Source organism: Cryptotermes secundus, unplaced genomic scaffold (assembly GCF_002891405.2).
Source record: "Cryptotermes secundus unplaced genomic scaffold, Csec_1.0 scaffold377, whole genome shotgun sequence".
Lineage (NCBI taxonomy): Eukaryota > Metazoa > Arthropoda > Insecta > Blattodea > Kalotermitidae > Cryptotermes > Cryptotermes secundus.
The window spans coordinates 287,779-312,687 of NW_019725418.1; the positions used below are offsets into that span (position 1 = coordinate 287,779).

A 24,909-nucleotide genomic window follows, 5' to 3' on the forward strand; every position below is an offset into this window, starting at 1 on the left:
TAATGATTTTGCTCATATATCTCGGTTCATTTGCTGGAAGCTTGCGCTGTGACCCTAACAAGCAATAGTGTTTACCTCTCCATTTATCCTCCTAGCCTCTAACCAAGTTCTCCACACATACTGTACCATGACCGCTTAGCTTTGCGACTTTTTCACCCCCTGCACCCCGCCCACGGAGTCTTTCCCATTCTGAATCACGGGGGTGCGGCGGCTAGGTAGAGGAAAATAAAAGTTGGGGTGGGAGTTATTTTAAACGATTCCATTCAAACTCATCCATTGGCACGGTTGTTTGGCAAAAATACTCTTTAGAATTGATACCACAGCACTGCGAATTATAGGGGGATGTTACAAATAAGGGCTGAGGGGGGTGGGGGTTGTTTAGTGTTCATGACATGAAGGGTAGTAGGAGAATGAAGTGGGAGGGTGCATATCGGTGTCAGTAATTCAGAGGGTGCGCTTTGTCAGTTTCAGTTTGTTGTGAAACACAAAACTCTTGCAGCATACAATTAATCAGTTCGGTTGATAACAGCGTCCCTGTGTTTAATTAAGTTTGCGTGATGCTACTGGCCCATGTATGGGACAGGATATTTAGTTCACACTACAACGTTTAGAGCCCATCACAGTGGCCGTGCCGTGTAAGGCGTGGAATATCTTCGCCCTCTCGAACACTGGGATCGTAGGTTCTAATCCCACATGAGTCTTGGATGTCTCTGTGGGTTTAATCTGTGTTTGTGTTCTTTTTTTGGCTTGTTTTGGACTGCATACATCGTCTGGTATGTAAAAGACAAAAGACCATGAGGTTTCGGAGACTTCATCTGTCTCCGTCTTCAGGTGGGTAGGGAAGAATAAACCTACTCAGTTGGGCCCGTTAGAAAGAGCTAGTCTCTGGTATACACAGTATACACCATCGTCAGAATTCTTTCAAGTCTGTGTTTGTGTTGTCTTGCATGCAAGTAGAGGCCTTGAGACGGGCTGATCTCCCGTTCAAGGAGTCCTACCGCCTGTGTATAGGATTAAGAAACTGAAATGAAACGAAGCGTTTCAAGGATGGCCTATGCTCCTAGTGGGAGCAACAGGAATAAATAAGAACGGTATCCGAAAGTAAAGCTACAAAGTCCAGAAAATATTTGTAAAGCATTTTTTGGTTGGGGGGGGGTTCACTTATAGCACTTTTACAACACACCCTTATATACATTTCAGCATAGTCGCCATGGATCTCAATGCGTTTAGTGAGCTTGGGAATGAGTTTTTTTTTATTCCAGAGTCATAGAAATCACTCGCCTGCTCTCTTGGGCATGGAGAACAGTTCTTGGCACTTCTGGGCATTGTTGAAGTTCACCAGTTGTTAAACATCTGTCAGCACGAATGCTTTCATCAGTGACAACGGATGGACTTTCACTCCTTATTTTATCATGAACACCACTTCTTGCAGCTTCAAATTCACGACACCATTTTGCCACGTTTTGCCTGTTTATAACATCTTCACCGTAAACAGAAACAAGTTGCGATGAATTTCGGCAGTAGTTTCTCCTTTCGCGTGAAGAAATCGAATTACTGCATGAATCTCAAATTTGGCGAGATTTTTAATTGGCATGGCTATTTTAAATATACAGTGGGAGCACAACGTTGCCGTGACTGTGGCCGGGGAACTCTGCCCTCTCACACGGCAGCACTGGAATTTCTGAAAAAAATCCCTTGCATTTTTACTGGACCTGTATCCTTACTTCTCGGATATCCCTCGGAGATTGCTGGATGGATGGGAAACGTATATATTTAAGTATGCTGTAACCCTGGTGCCAGAGTCCGCTGCTGAAACGCGAATTTATGGGAATTGAAATCAGAATTATAAGGGGCAGTTCGGCTATCAGAGAATGGGAAAAAGGAAGACAGCTCCAGAAACACACCTAGTATTTATGTTTAATTAATCACATCGCCATAAATTACATTTCGTTATTTACAATTTTTTTGGCAGTTCCCTCTTTTCCTCGAAAAATTTAACGTGTTGACGGTGGGTCTTTCGCCTCCAAATAATATTCTTGTTACATAAGTACCTAGTGTAATGTACAAAACCCAAATGTAACAATAAAATAGTCAAAAAATGGGACATTTAAATATTCACAATTGTTATTATTGCAAACGACAATTTTACTCTTATACATCAAGCTCGAATCTCCCGTGTGGAGGCGGCTTAGAATACCTCCACCGTAGCCGTCAGAGTCATAGAAGACGATGAAATGGGAACCCGGTGTCTGGGGGTATAACTGGGCCACCCTGTCACTGGGGGACATAAATACAGAGACCGGTCCTCCAGGTTGGGGGTTGGGACTCAAAGCTGAAGACTTTGTTCTGTAAACAAATACTCTTAATCCGAAGAACTGAAAATCGGACGCAGTCCGCAGAATCTTCTAAGGAACGCTATGACTCAAAAAGGTTATTTCGCAAAAAATATGGTGACGTATGAAGATGAAAATTATATGAATTCGCTTTTTGCGTGCCCACATTTAGAAGGAAGGTTCGGCCGCCTCGCCAGTGAAGTCGGGTCGGCCCATGATACGAGTTCGCTCCGCGGAAATGGTCTCGAAACAAATTGCCTGGTAGCAGAATCAGAAGAATATTCCATTTGACTAAATCGCATGATGACTGCTGCTTTGCATCGACCTTCTCATGAATAAATCTCTGCTCCGAAGATATCGCTCGCTGTTCACCATGTTAGTAGCTGAATTCCGGAAATTTTTACTTCATGATATGAAATATTCTCCGAGCCCTTCTACGTAAATAAGTCGTTCTCTGCGTTTGTGAATGTACGCGTAACTCTACAATGAAAATGCAAATATGTCAATATGCAATCGCCTGTTCAGAAAGGCTGGTATTGGGGCCTATCTGGTTTGCAAGTGCCCCTACGAAATAACCTGTACATTACATGAATGATTTGGGTGTATAGGCCATTTCCAGTTTTTGGGGCGTTTTTTTGTAAGTTGTGGTCAAAATTTGTCTGTTGAAATAATGAAACAGGATCTAAAATTGCCATAAAAATATTTGTACAACAGAAACGACACAAATACATATAGTGATTTTGTTTCTTGTGAGGAGCATTTGTGCGCAGTCGCGTGAGGCTTGAGGTTATGACGGTGGTCTCTATGAAGTACAATTCCACCTTTTATACCTTCAAGCTGGCGGCAGCGCGCTTCTCAGAGACGTTGAAGCGGGTTCATATCCCAAAAGAGAATAACATTCAGAAACCTTTATAATTTGGATTTATGTCAGGCGAAATGGCTCACATTCGTTTGATTATACACGAGTTCACACAAATGCATGATTATACATGAGTTCACACAAATGCATTCGCGTCTCACGATAACAAAGGTAGGGCATGATTTCACACAAATGCATTCAGTTCTCATGATGAGACAGGTATGACATGAGCTCTCACAAATGCATTCGCGTCTCACGATGACACAGGTAGGACATGAGTTCACACAAATGCATTCAGTTCTCATGATGAGATACTGGTAGGACATGAGCTCACATAAATGCATTCGCGTCTCATAATGAGACCTCGGACAGACCCATTCTTGCAGTTCCTTTGGGAGATACGGTTCTGTCTGTAAGTTTTTTTTCCCCGATTACAGAAATGTTGAAGTTCCTTGTCCTACGACGAGCCAAATGCCGCATGAGCAGCAGAACCCCTAGACGGAGGATGCTGTAACGCACTGTCTAGTCAGTTATCACACCCTTCACGGCGGCCATCAGAGATGATAATGGAGCAAAACTGGAATTATTTTACATTTATTTGCAGAGCTTCTCAAAGTTAGCGTAAAACATCAATTTTAGTTTACTTTAAAATGTAGTCCTTATACTGCATATTGCTGTGAAGCAATTCGTCCTTCTTCTCGTGTGTAACCCAAAATGCTATGTTTTCACACTGTTCAGCTACCATAAGGAACACCTCCTATTAGCTACTGCTGTTGTTGGCAACACTGGTAAAAGTGTTTCCGGCTTGGCTGCCGAGGGTTCTCAGTCCGTGTAGGTGAACCAAGCCTGGCCCACATTTCTCGAGTTGCTGATGTTGACTCCTTACAGCGAAACGATTCACATGTACTGGAATGGGGACTACTATCTTAGTGGCACTATGTCCTCCGGTGTGCCCTCCTTGACCACGCGCTCCTCCACTGCCAGAAGTGAGTCCCGCCTTTACCCTCTTCCATTTCGCTCTCCGGTTTTGGAACCATATCTTCACCTGTCAGAAGAAAGGTCATGCCAAAATATGTAATCACATCTAATGCTCGATATAATTCATATCAAGTAAAAACTAATAAACTTTATGCTGCCAATAACAAACAACGAAAGCCGATGGCTAGAGCCTAAGGATTGAAGCCCATTTTGTGTTCTGCAACAGCCATCTCACCGGCTTCAGTGGACCGACTACCGGGCTAGTCATCTTCCTAATCGTTGTATCAACTTTTCTTGTACCTCGGTTAATGGCTCCCGGGCCAGACTTCAGACTTTGCCCGGATCTCCGTGGCCCTTTCTCCCGTTCCGTTTAATGGAATGAACGCCAAAAGAGACGACACTGGAGAATTAATAACGGTTTTTTTTTTGCATGCCTTAAACCTTGATGTTGCAACACAGCGAACTGGCATTCATATATGGGACAGAATTTTGGAATATGTGAGCTTTAAAAAATAGGCAAAGCTATCCCTGTAACAGGCTGTAGAGGCCCATATGGTTATGAGGTGTCGAGGCTCCCACATTTTCTAGAAAATCCGCTCACAGATGGTGGTGAAGTTGTTAGCCTCATGCGCTGGTCTCCCTTTACCCTCAGGAAGGTTCCCAGTATTCATTTCTCTTACAGGCTGATTCAATATCAGGGTCATAATGCGGCTGGAAAGATTAGGTCAATTTAAAATCCAATGACCTCATCGGGAACACAAAACGCTTCCTTCTGGCTTGTAGCATAAATAATAAATATCCACAAAAAAAAAATGGAGATAATTTAGAGGTTTAGTATAGAGAGAAAATTGAAGGAAATTAAAGGGTGCATTTATGTTTCCTCGGGACACGCGGTAACGTAGCTTGTTGAGGCACTGTGCTACAAGCTGGAAGGTCGGGATTCGATTCGCAATGAGGTCACTGGATTTTTCAATTTACCTAGTCCTTCCAGCCGCACTACGGCCCTGGGGTCGACTCAACCTCTAACAGAAACGAGTACCAGGAATCTTCCTCGGGGTAAAGGGCGGCCGGCGCGTAAGGCTGACAACCTCACTGCCATCTGTGAACCGACTCTCTATAAAATGTGGGAGCCTCGACATCTCACAACCCTATTGGCCTCCTCGGCCTGTTACAGGGATAGCTTTATCTTTTGTATGCCTTCTCACCAAAATTAGAAACAAAACCGCAGTCACAATCATTGCCAATAGTCCCTTGAAAAAGAACAAAAGGTCAGTGTCCAACTGCAGGCTTTTCTTGTGACGCTGATGAAATTTCCGAGCCGATAACATCAGACAGCACGTGACACTTGGACATGAATTTACACTAAAGGTAAAGAAAGGTAATTTTGTCCTTGTGCTTAACTAATTGAGCACCACGTTATGAAGACGTATGAATGTATAGATCCATGTCTTCATGACCTCCGTACTAGTTGGAGGTGAGTAACCTGCTTCACGTCCCGGTAGCTTCTCTCCCGGGGAGGGAACCCCCGTTACCGTTGGATCGGAAACTGAGTGGGTTCCAGAGCCGGTCTGTACCACGAAAAGAAAAGAAAATCCTTGACTCTGTCGTGACTCGATGTATGTCTATACATGTGAGATTGTGAAGGAAAATATAGAAAACTTGTGGCTTGAGGCGCCGTACAGTCTTGTAGGCTGTTATGAACGCATGGAGGAAGGCCGCGCCATAGCTCAAGCGGTTAGTCTCTGGCTTTCCATTGCGGCGGCCCGGGTTCGATCCCCGGGTCTGGTCAAGTGGGATTTGTTTTGGACAAAGTGGCGCTGGCTTTCTCCGAGTACTTCGGTTTCCCCTGCCAATCTTCATTCCACCAATTGCTCCACAATCACCCTCACCTATCATCTGGGGCTGGTACAATAGGCCTGAAGTGGCCGCAGTACAAGGGACTTAGTCCCAACCCAGTAGCAATAAAGAAAACGTATGGAGGAAACATCTACCTTGATGATAAAGGTACCGAGATTCACCGAAAATTCAGTAATCACGTAAAAGTGTATATGTTGTCTTGAGTCAGAGGACCGCCATGTAAATCTGTACAGTGTGAAAACTTCGCATCTCACAAGCACAGAGAAGTTTACGCGCCATATGCGTCTGGCGTGACTAGAAATGCGAACAGTTTATGGCGTGAGTAACAATGAGCGAACAGTTCTTCAATGAAAACCTTTCACCAATATTAAAACGTCTAGAAACGTAACTCAGGTGGTAACAATTCTGACCTGTGTTCAGATTATGTAGGTTATGATTTCGACCTAGATACCAATTATCCTGATTGATATTATGTGGTTTTCCCCAGTCCCTCCAAGCAGATAAGTAGAATCTATCTTGAAATAGATCACGGACTCCCTTACAACTTCATGTGCTAAATAACTATTGCAGTTGATACAACTTGTTAAAAACTGCGGCTAATCCAACTACAGTTGGGAGCCGGGATAGCTTGACCGACATAGCGACTGGTTATCGGCCGGAGTTCGTGTCCCCGTAGGGTCAAGAATTTTCTCTTCTCCATGTCGTGCAGACCGATACTGGGACCCACCAAGACTCCTATAAAATGGGAACTGGGGGGCACTTTCCCCGGGGGTAAAGCTACCGGGGCGTGAAGCTGACCACTCACCTCCAACTAGTGCCGAAGTCAAGAATGCATGGATCTATACATCCTCCTGGTATGTATTAATGGCGTAGTGCTTAATTAGGTAAGGACAAGGAGAAAGTTACCCATTAGAGAAGCCACTTGCATCTATAAAATAGCCGTCTTTCCTTGCACACCTGCACTTCGCTCAGTTTGAGCGCTGCCGCAATCTGCGACCGCTCCGTAAGGCTCAGATACTTCTTGGCGTGGAACTCTCTCTCCAATTCGAGCAGCTGTTCACTGGTGAAGGCAGTTCTGCGTCTGCGCGTCTTGCTGCTGTTGCCGGCGGAGCTGCCCGCATTATTGGGTGACTGTTGCGACCCGTCGCCATGGTGGGAAGGCCCCGTGTCGTCAGACACGGCTCCCGGACTCGAGGGCTCGCAGTCAGGACTCACCGATCGACTGCACTCTCCGCCTGGAGAAACGAAGAGAATTATTGGGATTATAGTTCGCATTATGTACGGACAGTGTGGCCAGGGTAAAAGCGTTTATGTGTAAATTGTGCCTACCCATTGTTCTGCCTGGCGTGGAAAACGGCGTTCCCAGTGAATGAAAATTGATAAAATGTTACGCTCTAGTTAAAAGCGTTAAATATTCAGATTACTTCGGATACTGAGGGCTGACATGTCGCTTGATTGTTTCAATAACAGTTTCTATCAATCTCATTAAATATGTGATTTTTTAAAAGTGTTTACTGTGGATGATATATAAATTAATGATGTAAATATTTTGAATTATGTACATTTTTGGACTTATTACCACCGAGAAGACTCCTCATGCAGTAATACTCTAGACTTACATTCGGAAGGTCCTCGGTTCGGGTCTCGTCAAGGATACTGGTTATTATGACAAGGTTTTCCCCAGTCCCTCCATGCATATTTCGGAATATTTCCTCGAGTTGGCAACAACCGTTTCCTTTCACATTATTTCCAATTCATCTATGTATCTATCTATCTATGACTCTAAGTCCTTTTGTTGGAACTTGGATTCTTTTTCAGTTTCTTGATCCTATACACAGTCGGTAGATTCCTTGGACGGGGGATCAGCCCCTCGTAAGGTCGTTACCTACACACAAAACATCACAAACACATAATAAACCCAAACACAAATCAATGCCTAGGGTGGGATTCGAACCCATGATCCCAGCGTTCAAGTTTGTGTCTTAGACCGCGCGGCAACTGTGATCGGTTTTCTTACCCACTAATCTAAATATATTTATTGTACTCGTACTTACCTGTGTATACTCAGTCTTGTTCACTTAGTCACTGACTCACATATTCGCTCATTCACACATAAACTGCCTTGCTCACCCACAAATCTGAACGTATTCATTATCCGTACCCATTAGCCACCTATCTGAGGGGTACAGGTGATTATCTACCTGGGGTAAGGTGGAAGGAACTTGAAGCGGACACCTCACATCGATCTAGTGCCGAGGTCAACATTGCTGGAGCTATAGCTTCATTCCCCCAAAAGTCTTTATGGCGTAGTGTTTAAATATTTAAGCAAAGGGAAAATTTTGCCTTTTTATTCATTCAGTCATACACATAATCACTCACTCACTCACTCACCAATTCATCCACCCCACGTTTTATCAGCTGTAGTTCCCCCGTTTTCAGCCCATTACTGCCACCTAAGTGTGAATTAATTATTACAGATAAAATTTCTCATTGTACTGTCTTATATTTTTATAATTTTCAAATGTAAAAACAGACCTACACTATAGAGGAACAATTTATTTTCGCGAATGTTCCAATTCAGTGCCATAACAACGGTAATTACCGAGCCAGTATTCGAAACCGCACGTGAACGCTGAGGCTCGTTACAGAACTCAATTCACACGAAACAGATGAGCGGCAGGAAATTGCTTATAACCACTATCTGAACCGAGAAGTTGACGACAAACAGCTTCTTGCTTCTAAATGTTTGTGACGATGGGACATTAGAATATATATTATATATTTGGACATTAACCATCTTCTTACCTTATCTAAAATCCGTCCTGTTTATTTTTCAAAACATAGCGTTTCGGAGACTGGATTCTGTCTCCGCCTCCGGCCTGTCTCCGGCCAGAGATAGGGACTAGCTCTGTGGATTGAGCCCAACTGAGTAGGGTGTACGTGAATAGAGAGACAGAACCCAGTCTCCGAAACGCTGTGTTTTGAAAAATAAACAGGACGGATTTTAGATAAAGGCAAGACAATGGATAATGTCCAAAAGCATAATACTTGTAGTTCCTTGCTTTTGTGCTCAGGGAGCAGAAATTACAAACTAAATCGAATGATAATAAAATTGTAAATTGGATCAAATAAATTTGAGTGCACTAGATTTGCTGCTGAGAGAATATCAGGCCGACATACATGTACATTCACATAAATAACAGAAACGTTCTTAATGCTTACTGAAGCCATTAATAAGGAAACACAGAATAGGGCATGTACAGTACAATAGCACGCTACAATCAATCACAGTCTCCGTCAATTCAGACTCATTAGACTCATTAAACAGAAAATTATGCACATATAAAGAGGGTAAACAAGGTCAAATTACCATGTGCTTAGTTAAGCACCGTGACTTAAAGATGTGGAACCCGATTGTCCATTACCGTGATCATAAGAATTCATCACTGAAACCTGTCTTTATCTAATCCAGTCTAGAGTTCTATTTTCTGGGATATACCGCCGTGTAGTCCGTTGGAATTCAACAGACGTTCCGGAGCAACGTGTTGCCTCCACCTTCAGGGGCGAAGAATGAGCCAAGCTAGACATCAGGGTGAAGCAGGTAGCATGTTCTGGAGGCGACATGTTCCTCCGAAACGTCGGTTGACTGTCAGTGGACTATACGGCGTCATATCCCAGAAGATAGAACTCTTCATAATCACCGCTGCGAGAATTTCAAATCCTACATAATCCTATCTAGTACAAACCATCGTAACTTGCTTCCTTAGGATCATATTAATATTATCCTCCTATGTACGCATACGTTTCTTAAGAAATCCATTCCTTTCGGTTTTTTTCTATTAAATCGATAAAAGTTTCTCATGTCTCTTCTGCTGTCCTATGCGTGCTGCATGCCCGGTCTGTGTAATTCCCCTTGCTTCAATTTCAGTTCCGTGAGGAGAACAAATTGTGACCCTCGCTTCTGTCCCTAAGAAAGCTGTTACTTTGGCTTGAAAACTGAATTGGTACTGTCCCATGCTGTCTCGATAATGTTCGTGAGTGGGCCACAAGCTTTTCGGGATGTGTGCATCTTTCGGGGCAGTTGTTTAGGTACACAAAACCGTAAACCCTACACAGATTACCTTTGTATTCATAACAGATTAGTGTTAGCATTGTGGCTTCACAGTAAAGATATCTTAGAAATAGCAAAATTCGTGTTTCTTTATCTCGAAAATTGCTACCCATTGATACAAATAAACAGATATACAATTTACTATTCTTCAGCTCGCTGGAAATGTGTCAAAGGACCTCATGGCTGTCCCCTCCGTTATGCGGAACATGTTTACTTCTCTTCTTGAAGAACACACTTCCCCTCGCTTCAGTACATGGGTCATTGATATTCTCCCAAACCGTCTTGTCCGCTCCCTCTCTCTCTCTCTCTCTCTCTCTCTGCTTCAGATAAATCCTATTCCTGCCAACATCACAAAGGCGGTACAAATGTCTGCTGTCTGGAGTATGTCGCTGGATTGACCACACAGTCGAATGTCTACCCGGGAGCCAGGATTTCTGAACGAGGGTCGTGATCTGAGAGCCTGTGTGATGAAGCCGTATTAGGTTCATCACAGAAGAATCGAGTAAAACCACGATGAATCTGAATTTCGATTCCGTTGCATTAAAATAAAACGGGTTATTTTTTTTTAGTTTCTTTTTGGGTGGAGTGAGACTGAGTCATTTGGTACGTCGGACACAGTCGTTTCTGCAGCATGAATTCTACATGAATATTAATTATTGACAATGCAAAATTTTTAATTAGCATCAAGAAATTTTAAATAATTTTTAAAGACTTTACATTTCCAGGAAACTGCTGTGTTTGTGTGATGTTCTATTTTGTGTACTATGCATTGTAGCACGTAAGTGTACGTACTTTACGTCTAAACAAATTATGTGATGGTGGTTTCCTATTTGTAGTGATGTTTGCCCTCTGAAGATGGTCCGCAGAGACCGAAACATGTAAGGGTGTTAAGTTTTTCATGTAGTAATAAACTTACAGGTCACATTGGACGGAGTGATTTATATTTGTAATTGTTGGTGTGACGGACCAGAAACAAATCAAATCTATAAGTAATAAAACTTTTTGTGTTACATTTTCATATTCCTAACGCAGTTTTATTCTATTGTTTCCATTTTGAAAATTTTTAGGCCACGGACACCCCGACAATAATTTAGAATCACCCTCTATGTCAAGAATTGAATTATGAGCCTATCATATTTATAATTGGAACAATTAGGAATGAGGGTGTTTGAAAACAGTTTGGAACTAAAAGAAAACAGTATTTGCAGAATGGAGGAAATTACTACGAGCGTCATAATCGGCACTCTTTAATAGGTAAAGCAGATTAAGTAGGATATGATGAGCAAGACATATAGAACGCATGGAAGAAATTAGAAAAAGGTTGGGCTATTTGTCGGGCAACGTGAAAGAAGGAGACAATTTGGGTGATCTGGGCTTGAATTTGGAGGATAACATTAGAGCAGATGTTATTTAAATGAAGTGGAAAAATATGAATTGGACTTAATTGGCGCCAAAATAAGGTCCATGCCGGGTTCTACTGAACACGATATGAACTTTCGGTTCAGTAGAAGGCAGGGAATTCCTCGGCCAGCTGAAATAATACGATGCCCTCAAGAAAGATTCCAGTTCAACACAGTCAATGAAATATACTGCAAGAAGAATTGCTCTTCGTTTAGTGAAAATTGTAAAGTGTTTAATGGTAATAAATAACAGGAATAATTTAACGGCTCAGGAATTTGTAAATTCAGCAAGTATTGCCGTCTCGTCTTGCTTTTCATTTCCGCAACTTGAGAATTCGTCCTGTCGATGCTGAGCTGTCCAGTTGTATTTTTCTTCGACACGAAATGAAATGTTTTCCCACGCAGAGGCTCGGCACGTTCGCAAGTGGCAAACCGAGGTGCAACACGTCCCGCGCAAGCAGCGTGATCGCCTTGCGGTACTCCGTCAGGGCTGTGCAGGCCGACGCGACGCGCACATCGTAATGAGCAACGGGCTTTCCGCAATTATGTCCAGTACACTGCCCTCTACGCGTGTAAGTAAGTAAGTAAAGTAAAGCTATCCCTGTAACAGGCCGTGAAGGCCCATAGGGTCGTGAGACGTTAAGAGTCCCACACTATCTAGACCAGTGTTCCGCAACCTTTTTCTTCTCGCGGCACACCATGAATTATCCATGACTCAACACGGCACACCAAAATGTTATTCCCCTCAGAAACGCATGATATCAGACAATTAATATAAATACGTAACGTGATCAACTTATTACTATAATATTATTATTCTATTATCATTAAACAGAAATCGACTCGTGCTCTTATTAACAATTAATGAACTTTAATTCACTGTAGAGTGCAGAAAATGCACTTCTATTGCTATTAAAGTAAATACAGTAATTCTACTCATACTTTCAATGTGATACTTGCGCCTGCGTAGCTGCACACAGGCGACTGATCCGTGGTGGAATCGTTGACAACGCAANGTCTCATTTCTTCATCGAGGATTTGAGCCGCTCCCTCTTTGATGTCTTAATTTCAGTTAACGTCGAGAAGCCCAGTTCACACAAATATGTAGTTGAAAGTGGCAATAACACATTAACTGCCATCTCGGAGATAGCCGGGTATCCACCCCTTATTTCCAACCAAAACATATCCAAAAGCACTTCGAGAAGTTTTAGTTTCAATGTTCTGTCTGCTTTTAAATCTGCTAGTTCCTCTTGTATATTAATCGGAAGATGTTCTGAATTCACAACAAATGGATCACGAATCCAGTCGAAATCTTGTACACTCTCTCCAAAATACTTATTGAATTCTGCTGCAGCATTTCTAAATGTTCTTTAATTGTGTCCATCACCACTTTATTGCCGTCAGCGAGTGGCCATACAGTCGGGGACATCTCAAACGACCCCTCTGTAATTCTCTGCATCCACAAATTCAGCTTATTTACAAATCCTTGTACATTATCCATATTAGTTAGAATATTTAGTTAGAATATTTTCGTTCCTACCTTGCATCTTTCTGTTCAGCTCAATCAAGTGTACGAAAATATCGGAAAGATATGCCAACTTACATACCCATTCATCATCTGCAAATAAATCCGCGTACCCATGCCCCTCGACAGTAAAAAATTCACGTACCTCTTCATTAAGTTCAAATATTCGCGTTAACACTTCTCCTCGAGAAAACCAAAATAGCGTTATGAAAGACAGGGAAACCCTTGCTAATCCCTGCAGTTTCAGGGAAAAGCACCTACACAGAACATGAGGCAAGTTTATCGAAGAAGCCGCGTAGATGCGAGAAAAATAAAAATAAATCAATAATGAAAATTATGATATAAAAACAATTGTGAGTAAATAATTTACGTTTAATTTCTTTGAATACAACATTACTGTACGTAAAATATTACAGCATGTAATAAAGAATAAAGAAGCATCATCTTATTTAATCAGTGCAGTGATGAGAATTAAATACAAGCATATGAAACACGGTAACTGGGTTAAAATAAAACTAATTAAATTCGACAATTAATTTCTTACAATAGGTAAAAGTTCGCGTCACACCTTTCATCTTGTGACGGCACACCAGTGTGCCGCGGCACACCGGTTGCGGAACACTGATCTAGACAATCGGCTCAAAGAGGCCTTGCGACGAGCTGGTCACCCGCCCAAGGAGTCCTACGGAATGTGTAAGATCTAGAAAAACCGAAGTGAACGGAGAAGTTCATGGAGGTAGGCCTGGGCCCACTGAGGCTGTAGTGCCAAGGAAAGAAAACTCATTTCTGTTAGAGGCTTAGTGAACCCCAGGGCCATAGTGCGGCTGGAAGGATTAGGTCAATTGAAAAAAATCCAATGACCTCATCGGGACTTGAACCCGTGACCTTCCGGTTTGTAGCATAGCTCCTCAACCAACTACGCTACCGCGCGTCCTCTACATGTGTATTATTAATAAAGGTTTAATTAGTGTCAGCAGATGGTGAAGCTGCCGATTGCAGTGGCCGCGCAGTCTAAGACATGAACCGTCTTCGTCCGCTCTAACACTGGGATCCTGGTTTCGAATCCCACTCGAGTCATGGACGTCTGTATGCATTTATTCTGTATTTGTGTTGTCTTGCGTGTAGGTAGCGGCGTTGCAATCGGCTGATCCCCCGTCCAAGAAGCCCTACCGGCTGTTTATGGAACTAAGAAACTGAGAAAGCGCCAGTTCCGCTAGGGTTGTAGAGCCATAGAGAGATAGCGAAGATTTTACATATCAGAACTAAGTGGGAGTAGAGGATAGCTTGGCCGGTGTAGCGATGATGTGCGGTTTGAAAGGTCATGGTTTGATTCCCCGCAGAGGCAAGATATTTTCCTCTTCTCCACAGATCGACTCTGAGGGCCATCCAGCTGCTTATCCAATAGTAACGGCGATCTTTCTTCTGGCGTAAAGCCATAGGAGCGTGAAGCTGACCCCTAAACCCATCCAGTGTCGAGGCCAAGAATGGTAAAGCTATACCTCCACTCCCCCATATACCTTCATGAAGTTGAAGGAAAATATTAATTCAGCATCAAGTCGTGGAGACATATGTACGTATTTCCACAAATTGTTGGCCTCGTCACTAGATGGAACTGAGTGCTGAGTTGCTCAGCACTGTCAAGTTTATCCCTGATGAAAGAACCAACTTAGTCCACTTGACAGCAGAGTATGTGTGTCCTAGAGCCAATCTGGCTATGATGGTGAAGAGAAGACAGTACGGCCTCCGGAAATCGAAACCGTGTTCTCTTGCGGTCCGTCCCATATCCTAGTCACTGAGCCACCCGAGCACTCCTGGAACTGGCGGGAGAATACACAGAGAGACTTTAGAGTGGGGAGTAAGCACGAAAATAAGTAATGATTGAACTGGCTTAGCGGAGCCTGTATAGCGACTGGCTCGTGGAGTCCGAGTTCTCGTCTCGGTATGGGTAAGAGTTTCATCTTCACACAGTCCAGACAGGATGTATGGGATATCCAGCCTCCTAACCAATGGGTGCCGAGGGCAATTTACCCTGGGGTAAAGCGGCCGGGGCGTGAAGCTCACCACTCACCTCCAGCTATTGCTGAGGTTAGGAATTCGTGGATCTATACATCCACTTTCTCATGTGTTTTCATGGCGTAGTGCTTAATAAATTAAGTACAGGGACAATATTTTATCTGAACTATGACTATTGATATTATTATTATGGAAAGAGCTAATTTTATGCAACTAGTTCGACAAATGAAACTGAGGGACGTATAGATACAGTGTTCATAATCCTAATTCTTTTCCTTAGATGAAGAAAGTAGTAAAATGAAATACAGTTGTTCCTATGCTTAACTAATTAAGCACTATGTCATGAAGGCGTATGGGGGAGCGGATGTATAGATCCACATTTTCTTGGTCTCGGCGCTGGTTGTAGGTAAGTGATCAGCCTCACGCAAAGGCAGTTTCAGCCCCGGGGAACGGGTCCACGGCGCCCACTGGAGAGGCGGTTGAGTGGACCTAAGAGCCGATCTGGATGACATGGAAAAGACAAAATTCTTGTCCTTAACAGGGCAGGAACTCCAGCCCTTTGGTCATCCAGCCCGTAGCTAGTCGCCATACTGACTGCGCTATCCCGGGTCACCCGAAAAAAGAAGTCGAGAAACTAATTCTGACTGTAGCAGGTTTAGATCCTATGATCGTATACACAATAATTCAGCCATCTAAACCACGAATTGAACTAATGGAACTTAACATTTACAGCCCTGGCTTCGTGTGCTCGGGACAGGGCAGACGTTACAAGTTCACGTGATCTCCGTAACCGTCGCAAAAAGACCCTGTTATTCTGGTGTCTAGTGCACTATTGATTGTACACTAATGAAGCCGTAGACAAGGAGAGTATTTCAACGCTGACTTCAGGTGCCAGTCAAATCAGTTGAATCACTCGTCCATTTGTTTCGGGCTCTAATGCAAAATAACTTTTTAACAGTATCATTACAATCGCATTTAAATCTCTTAAAATTTCATTAAAATCACATTTTACTTTACTGTTGCAACATGTTTCGGCCCTATAAAGTCAACCTCAGGCAACTGTTAATCCATTGAAACGGCCACACTCTGTCAGCTCGTATCGCGTGCTACCGCTGCACGTCGTAGTTGTTTCAGAATACATGCTCACACGTCACTCACGCTACCTTCATGTTGCGGCGTCCTTTTGAACTGAGCTTGTGTCTCCTGTATCAGTTGAGAGTTACTTCCGGTGTAGGCCGTGCCATAACTCAGGCGGTTTTTTTCTTAAATTCGCTTAATGGGGGGAGGAGTTCAGCTGGGACCATTCGGCACGGCAGCCACTGATTGACCCATTGTAGCATGCACCGGGTGATTATGATGATGGAGAATTTGATGGAATGAAGATTGGCAGGGGAAACCGAAGTACTCGGAGAAAACCCACCCCAGCGCCACTTTGTCCACCACAAATCACACTTGACTAGACTAGGGATCGAACCAGGGCCGCAGCAGTGGGAAGCCATCGACTAACCGCTTGAGCTATGGCGCAGCCTTCTAGCTCAGGCAGTTAGCCGCTGGCTTCCCAACTCGGCGGCCCTGGCTCGAGCCCGGGGTCAGGTTATGTTGGATTTGTGGTGGTCAAAGCGACAGTGGAGTGGATTTTCTCCGACTACTTCGGTTTCTCCTGTCAATCTTCATTCCATCAATTGTTTCACAATCACCCTCATCTGTCATCTAGGGCTGGTACAATAGGCACGTAGTGGCCGAAAAACCAAGTGAACTCAGTCTCATCCTACTAAGAATAATAATAAAAATAATACTTCCGGTGAATAAAAGGCTGAAGATTGCATTCAGGATCCTAGGAGGTCGCTAGTTTTGATACCCCTGCAACTGCATGTTGACCGCAAAACTGGCGGTTTACAATGGCCCCCATATTTTCTGCATCAGCTACTGGAATAGTGGAAATTGCGTTTTGTTGGCTACTATGTACACGATTTCCTAGCGCGTGTGAACTGTGGTCCCCTTCGAACAGGGAATTGTGGGATTTCTATTCTGATGCTCAAGGCAGAAGAGACAAAAACTTGCGGTCAGTTACCTGCAAGTGTTGATCGGAGAGCTGGGCAAATGGAGCCGCAAGAAAGAGACTTGTCCACTGATGTTCTGGTTACAGGAAACCTACCGCAAGTAGCAACCTGCCAGAAGCTATGAAGGCCTGCAAGCCATAGTGATTACAGGAGCTTATGATTATTTCGCTTGAAAATTTTAAATACCTCCTCGGATAATGACCATGACGTCCAAAGTTGTATTTATATCAATACTTCCTATAATCGCGTAACTTAAAATACACAGACCCGGAGTACAATGTGGTTTGTGTTTAACAGAATACTTCACATTTCCAACTGTGTTTACTTCCGCCAACACAAATCTTGTAGAGAAACAGTTAATTAATATCTGCTCTATGTTTCATTCTTTCGGCCATCAACAATTGCGCACAGCTACTCACTGTTGCCTCCACTGCTCGCCCCTCATATTGACCAATGTTTACAATGTATATTTTGTGTTACTGGTTTGATAGTTCGGGTTAACATTTTGTTAAAATGTTCAGTTTGAAAATTGTGTAATTGTTAGAGTGGAACTATTAGAAATAAATAAAACTTGGCATACAACACAACGTAAAGCAACAACATAATATACATTATTTCATGTTATCCATATTATAAAATCTTTCCTTGAAATTTTCGAATTATTTTGTGCATGAAGAATGCTGTCTTCTGGGATGTGGCATCGTGTAGATATTGTATAAACCGGCCTTTCGCATGGGCATATCGCCTCCAGCTTCACGTTGAAGAAAAAAAGAGAAAATCCGTGGGCAGGTGTCTGCAGCCACATTCCAGAAGAGGGCATTCTTCACAGTCACCGCCGAGGAAACCTCAAATCTAACATTCTGTATATTTCCTTTTATCTGAAAGCACGCTGCGGCGTTTGATCAATTTCTAATCTAAAATAAAAAATGTAACATACGTTTTTGTGCCTGCAAACTATTTATGAAATTAAAATGCATTTGGCAAGCGTCTCTTTCTGAAAGTTCTTCGAAAAATCACCAAATTCAGGTTCCGGAAGCGACTCCAGTTTTCATAATAACACCGCAGAAAGGATAAACTTAGAAATAACAGATACACGTTCATGTCTTCATTCAGCCGATGTCCTGCGAAGACCTCTCTGCAATAGGTTTCCGAGGAAACTTCAAATCTCAGATATACAATATCATATTCCCTTCTCCTACTCTTCTGCAACATTCCCGCGACGGAAACAAATTAGGTGCCTATTCTTAAATAGGACATCGCTTTTTCATCCTACACTTTGCTCAAAGACTGAAGGTCGTGGGTTAGATTCCCAATGAGGTAATCAAAATTTTCAATTCACCTAACTATCCCAGCTGCACTATGACCCTGGGGTTGACTCACCCTCTAACAGAAAGTAGTACCAGGAATCTTCCTGGGGGTAAAGAGCGACCGGTGCGTAAGGCCGACAATCTCACCGCCATTTGTGAGCCGATTGTTTAGAAAATGTGGAAGTGTCGAGTCTCACACCCCTATGGGCCTCTACGGCCTGTTACAGGGACAGCTTTACACTTTTACCTCATTAAACATAGTATAGAAAAAAGTAAAAGTAAAGTAAAGCTGTCCCTGTATCAGGCCTTGGAGGCCCATATGGTTGTGAGACGTTGAGGCTCCCACATTATCTAGACATTCGGCTCACAGATGGCGGTAAGGTTGTCAGCTTTACGCGCTGGCCGCCCTTTACCCCCAAGAATATTCCTGATATTCATTTCTATTAGAGGATGATTTCACACCACGACCATAGTGCGGCTGGAAGGATTAGGTCAATTAAAAAATATCCAATGACCTCATCGGGACCTGAACCCGTGACTTTCCGGCTTGTAGTATAGTGCCTCAACCAACTACGCTATCGCGTGCCATAACATATCGAAAAATACAATTATTGAGTTCTTAGTCATATCCATCGTCCTGTTTCTGTAGTATAGGGTACTATAACAGTAAATATAGGCCTATATAAAATATATAGTTTGTCCAATATCTCAATAATTGTATTAATAAGCCATTGTCGCAAAATTAGGATCTTATATCAAAAAGAATATCTATTAAATTTATAGATCTGAGTGAAATTCTAATCTTGTATTATCAGGCGATTTGCATAAAATTAATGAATTTCGAATTCTTGTTTAGTTTGTGGGCACTTTTGCATCCGACCCCTCTGGTGCACACGGCGTCTAGTCCTTTCGGTAGTCTTGGAAATGTAACACATGGACACATAACGCTGATCATTCTCTGAATTCTGCACCAATAATTCATTGGCTCTTTTCTGGAGACGAGGTTCAACGAATTGTTTAATTGAAGTCATAACCGTAGACTCGTGACGTAGAAACGAAAAGCAGGTAGAGAAGCAGGGCGGCCTTCGTAATTTACTGTAGCCCACCTCGCTTTTCAATGCGTCCAGTAAATTATCTTATCCACTTGATTCACTGGACCGCTCTGTGGTCTAGTGGTCAGAGTTCCTGGCTACAGATCCAGAGGTCCCGGGTTCAATTCCAGGCGCTGTCAGATTTTCTGAGAAGTAGTGGGTGTGGAACGGGGTTTACTCAGCCTCGTGAGGAAAATTGAGGAGCTATTTCAAGGAAATGGCGGTTCCGGTCTAGAAAACCGAAATTAACGGTCTTGGGGATCCGTTGCGCTGGCCACGCGACACCCGCTATCCGCTAAAGTTGGTACTAACTTCGCCGACAAGCGGCGGTCGCTTGGTCGGTATAGTTCGCTTGCGGACTAAAGACACAGAGTTCAATTTTTGTTTGTTTGTTTGATTCATTAGGTTCCTACGCAGAATTCAATCTAGTGACATGAATTCTAGGTTAGATAGAAACCTTCTTTTGAGTTCCAGAAATTGTAACATACTATATGACGTGAAGGAATAGTCAGCTAGTATGCATCTCTATCACCAGCCCTCCACTTCGTCAAGAACTGTTTCGTCACTTGTGGATTGAAGATGCGTGTGTTCTTTACTGTACGCTGTCTCCGTTTTTCTTTCTACGTGACCTGCAATGCACACTCAGAGTATTCTACAAAGAAACGCCAGTCTGATGAGAGTTAACTGAGATTAATTCATATTTTCGGTATTTCAGTATTTCGTCGTATGTAAATATCTGAGTTGTCCAGGTAGCTCAGACCACATAGTGACCGGGCTACAGGCTGGACGACCGAAGAACCGGGATTCAATTCCTGGCAGGCGCGAGAGACATTTATTTGCTCCATGGAGTCCAGACAGGTTCTGAGGTTCACCTACTCCCCTATACAGTGGGTACCGGGGGCTGTCTACCAAGAGAAAAGCCGACCAGGGCGTGAAGCTGACCACTCATCTAACCTCCATCTAATGGCGAGGTTAAGAAATGTGGAGTCATATCTCCACTACCCCATACGTCTTTGGTATACAACGCTCAGTGGATTGCAGGGATGAATTTAGGTTTTGTATAACTTTAATAATGATTTAAAAACAAATTTTACTATGAGAAGGAATGTACAGAGTAGCCCAAAAGTCAGTTAACTCGTTAGTTACATGTACAAAAAATACTTTAGAAACCCCTTCAGTTCACGAGACCTTCCATGTTAAACAAACAACAGACAACCCTCTGATACCGTTATGCAGATTGACTGGCAGGTTTAAGTCTGAACATTCCCGTTTTAGTCCGAAAGCCAACTATACCGACCGAGCGACCGTCGCTTATCGGCGAAGTTAGTGCCAACTTAGAGGATAGAGGTTGTACCCACGGTCGCTAATTTCGATGTTCTAGACGGCAGCCGCTACTTTTCCATTCAAGTAGCTCCTCGGTCATCCTCACGAGGTTGAGTGGACCCCGTTCCAGACCAACTTCTTCTCAGGAAAACTGGTAGCGCCAGGAATCGAACCCGGGACCTCTGGATCTGTAGCCAGGAACTCTGACCACTAGACCACAGAGACGGTCGAACATTCTCGTTAACACGAGAGAAGATTTTGAGTTAAATGAACTTTGGGGCCACTCTGCATTGTTTGAATTACTTATGCAGTAAGGTGAAAGGTAAAAAAGAAGGTAAAGTTTTCCCTGTGCTTAACTAATTAAGCACTACGACATGAAGGCGTATGGGGGAGTGGATGTATAGACCCATATTTTCTTGACCTTAGCACTAGTTGGAGGTGAGTAGTCAGCTTCACGTTTAGGCCGCCTTACCCCCGGGGAAAGAGCCCACGGTATCCATTGGATAGGAGGCTATGTGGGCCCCAGAGCCGGTCTGGACAACGTGGAGAAAAGAAAATTGTTGACTCTAAGGGGATTCGAAATCAGACCCCTCAGTTTTCCAGCCCGTAGCTAGTCGCTATCTCGACTGCGCTACCCCGGCTCCCATATATAATAAGGAGCTCTAGAAATTATATTTTTCACCAAATATTGTTAGAGTTATGAAATCAAGGATAAAATCAGCATTAACCATTTATCGAAGCGATAAAATAGCAAATTCATCCTCTTTTGGAGCAAGTGTCCGTTAGACAACGGAGGCTGGCAAACCTGCCTGGGCATAAACATGAGACAATGCAATGGGCAGACTTGTGTTCGGGCGAACGTAAGCTCAGTAGTTCGTGATACTGCAATCATTACCACGTACGTGGGCAACATTTCTGTTCTCACCTCCCTCTGAAACAATTTGCAGTGGGCAAACGATGTGTTGTATATCCTTCAGAAACAATGACTTGTCACATTCTTACACGTGCCAGGTTACTGTTCTGTGTGAGCCACTGTTCGCAAGTAACTTACTCCATAGCGTAGTCAAATGCAATCTCAAGCAGGGAGCTTGACTCAGTTTTAGAGGATGAATATGGAGATAATTGGTCGTCTCTGTGGTCTAGTGGTCAGAGTTCCTTGCTACATATCCAGACGTCCGGGTTCGATTCCGGGAACTACTACATTTTCTGAGAAGTAGTGGCTCTGAAACGAGGTCCACTCAGCCTCGTGGGGACAATTAAGGAGCTATTTAAAGGAAATAGCGGCTCCGGTCTAGAAAACCGAAATTAATGGCCGCGGGGATCCGTTGCGCTGTCCACGAGACACCCTCTATCCAGTATGTTGGCACTAACTTCGCCGACAAACGGCGGTTGCTCGGTCGGTATAGTTCGCTTGCGGACTAAAACTACGGAGTTTATTTGTTTTCTTTTATGGAGAGAATTTAGTAACGGAAGAGAAATTACTAGAAAAGGTACGAGCATACTAGTATGTTCATTTAGACCGAGTGCACCACGCTCAGCATGGGCCTTCACGTAAACAGGTGCAGCTCACAATGCACTTACGATTACTGTAGATCTGTTTATCGATATAACTAAGTAACTAACTCCATGTACCTGAGCCCTTCTTCAGAAGCCACCAGTTGCTCAGCTACTCAAGAATTTCCTAACATTTTTTGGAACCCGAAGCTTCATTGCCATATTCACACAAGCACACAGCAGGTCCCTCTCCTGAGCCAGATGAATACAATCCATATTAATCCACCTATTTTTTAAGAAGGGGCACACAGCAACGTGCGTAGTAGGTTGTATGCTACAAACCGGCGTTTCATAGGTTCGCTTCCTGATAAGGTGGTTGGAATTTTCAATTGACCTAATCCTTCCAGCCGCACAATGACCCTGAGATCGGCTCAGCCTCTAACATAAATGAATACCAGGTGTCTTCCTGGGAGGTAAAGGGAGGCCGGCGCGTAAGGCTGACAACCTTACCGCGATCTGTGAGCCGACTCTCTAGAAGATGTGGGAGCCTCGAAGTCTCACAACCTTATGAGCCTTCGAGGCCTGTTACAGGGATATCTTTACCTTTTTTGTATTATTTCTCTAAGATCCATGGAGCTGAATCCTTCTTGAGAGGGAGCAGTCACTCAGATATTAATGAATTACCCAACGTTTTAGGGAATGCAAGCAACGACAGAACGAAGTGCATGGTAGGGACGAAGTGAAAAGTAACAGCATTTATATTAATTGGAAGCACTCCATGTTAGATCTAAATTCTCAAGACAGTAATTATACAGACATGCTGGAACGTGATGCCGGTAATCTGGTAGAAGTATACCGACGTTTCGGTTAAAGGTACTGTTTCTACGAGTATATTCAGGTTCGAAGTGTAAACCATGCCAGCAAGCAAGCAAGCACAATTTCTTGCTTGTACGGTATTCTCTTCAACCCTGAACATGGAGACAGCAGGTTCCTCAGAAAAGTCGGTAAATATCTACTAGATTGCACGGTGTCACATCTCAAAAGATACTACTGCCCAGTGATTATCAGCATTTAAACATATACTGCACAACACTAATTATTTCAAAATTTCGTCATATGTTTCGCGACAAGACACGGGGAATGGATTAGTAACCAGATTTATTGGATCCTTATAATTACTAACTACAAGTAAGTACAAGAGTTTCAGTAGTTCCAGCATTTTACTGTTCAATGTAGCGCGCGGTAAGTCCTTTCAATCTTCACTAATCGCTACCTGGCAACGGCTCCTCGGCACCAGCATTCCACGACTTCTCTTCTCGCTGGCTGGCGGCCCTGAACTCGACTCGTTCGGTCTCTTGCTTAGATTACTACTGGTTTTCGCCAGTACAATGATTCCTGGCTTTAGTCTCCTAGAGACCCATTATTAAGGCGTTTGTTCTCTCCTAGACACGTGTTTCGAAATGGGGCCTCCTCTTCGACGAGGGAGTGGTCGGTCTTTCCGTGTAGGCGCTTCGTTTCTTGCAACGTAGTTTCAGCACGATTATATCCGCGCTGTCACAGCCTCCAGGTCACTGTGGGCTCTATAAGCCCTTTGTCACTGCACTGCAGTTTCAGCACGAGTATATCCGCGCTGTCACGGCCTCCAGGTCACTGTGGGCTCTATGCGCCCTTTGTCACTGCACTGCAGTTTCAGCACGAGTATATCCGCGCTGTCACGGCCTCCAGGTCACTGTGGGCTCTATGCGCCCTTTGTCACTGCACTGCAGTTTCAGCACGAGTATATCCGCGCTGTCACGGCCTCCAGTTCACTATGGGCTCTGTGCAACCTTCGTCACTGCTCTCTACTAAGTAACGTTTATGAAACATATAGAGAGGTTTCCTGTCATTGCAGTCTTGTGAGGCAAGTTAGGCCTTAACTTATGTAACTACTGCGAAACTGCAGTTAGTCAGCTGAACTGTCATATGCCTGACAGTCGCCAAGTTTAAGCCTCTTATACTTCCTATGCATGATTTCTCCTTGTCCAATACTACATACATTTAGATCTATATGTTTTAGGATTGCTTCTGCCTGTGTCCTGAATAATGTACTTATGTAGTCGTACACATAAGAAATGTTGAAAGTCACGTATAATTCTTGGACCGGTGTACACCCGTCAAGATTTCAAGTAGCGCGGAGTGCTCTGTTCTGCAGGCGCTGCAGTTTCTAGAGGAGAGCGTCTTTCGCATACTCCCAGGTGGAACACGCATAATTCATTAAATTCGACTAACCGCAGGGTCCGAGTTATATAGCTTCTGCACGGACCACATAGAAAACCCCTCCTTCCACAATTCCTCTATTGTTGAATGCATAACTGTTGCTAGGATGTTATGGTGTTTACTGTGCCTTTACCTAGTAGCGTTTTTCTTACGAAGTATTTCACTTTTTAGGAATTATGTCACTATATAAAAACGTTTAGGTTTTTCTGTCACACAAAGAAATATTTTCATGATTTCACTCAAAATAAATTTCGACCAAGGTAGGCCATAATCAGGTGATGCATGGCAAACATATAAATGAT

At 43.4% G+C, this 24,909-nt stretch overlaps 1 protein-coding gene across 1 annotated transcript in view; it reads right to left on the reverse strand.

Moving 5' to 3' along the window:
• Positions 1 to 1,958: 1,958 nt before the first annotated feature.
• The window catches only part of LOC111863342 (homeobox protein unplugged), a 59,774-nt gene continuing 36,823 nt past the window's right edge, over positions 1,959 to 24,909 (reverse strand). The window contains exons 2-3 of the mRNA XM_023849586.2: positions 6,985 to 7,262; positions 1,959 to 4,237 (exon numbers count right to left, since the gene is read on the reverse strand). Coding sequence (XP_023705354.1) covers positions 3,953 to 4,237; positions 6,985 to 7,262 — 563 coding nt within the window. The 3' untranslated portion in view covers positions 1,959 to 3,952. The remainder of the gene's footprint in view (positions 4,238 to 6,984; positions 7,263 to 24,909) is intronic.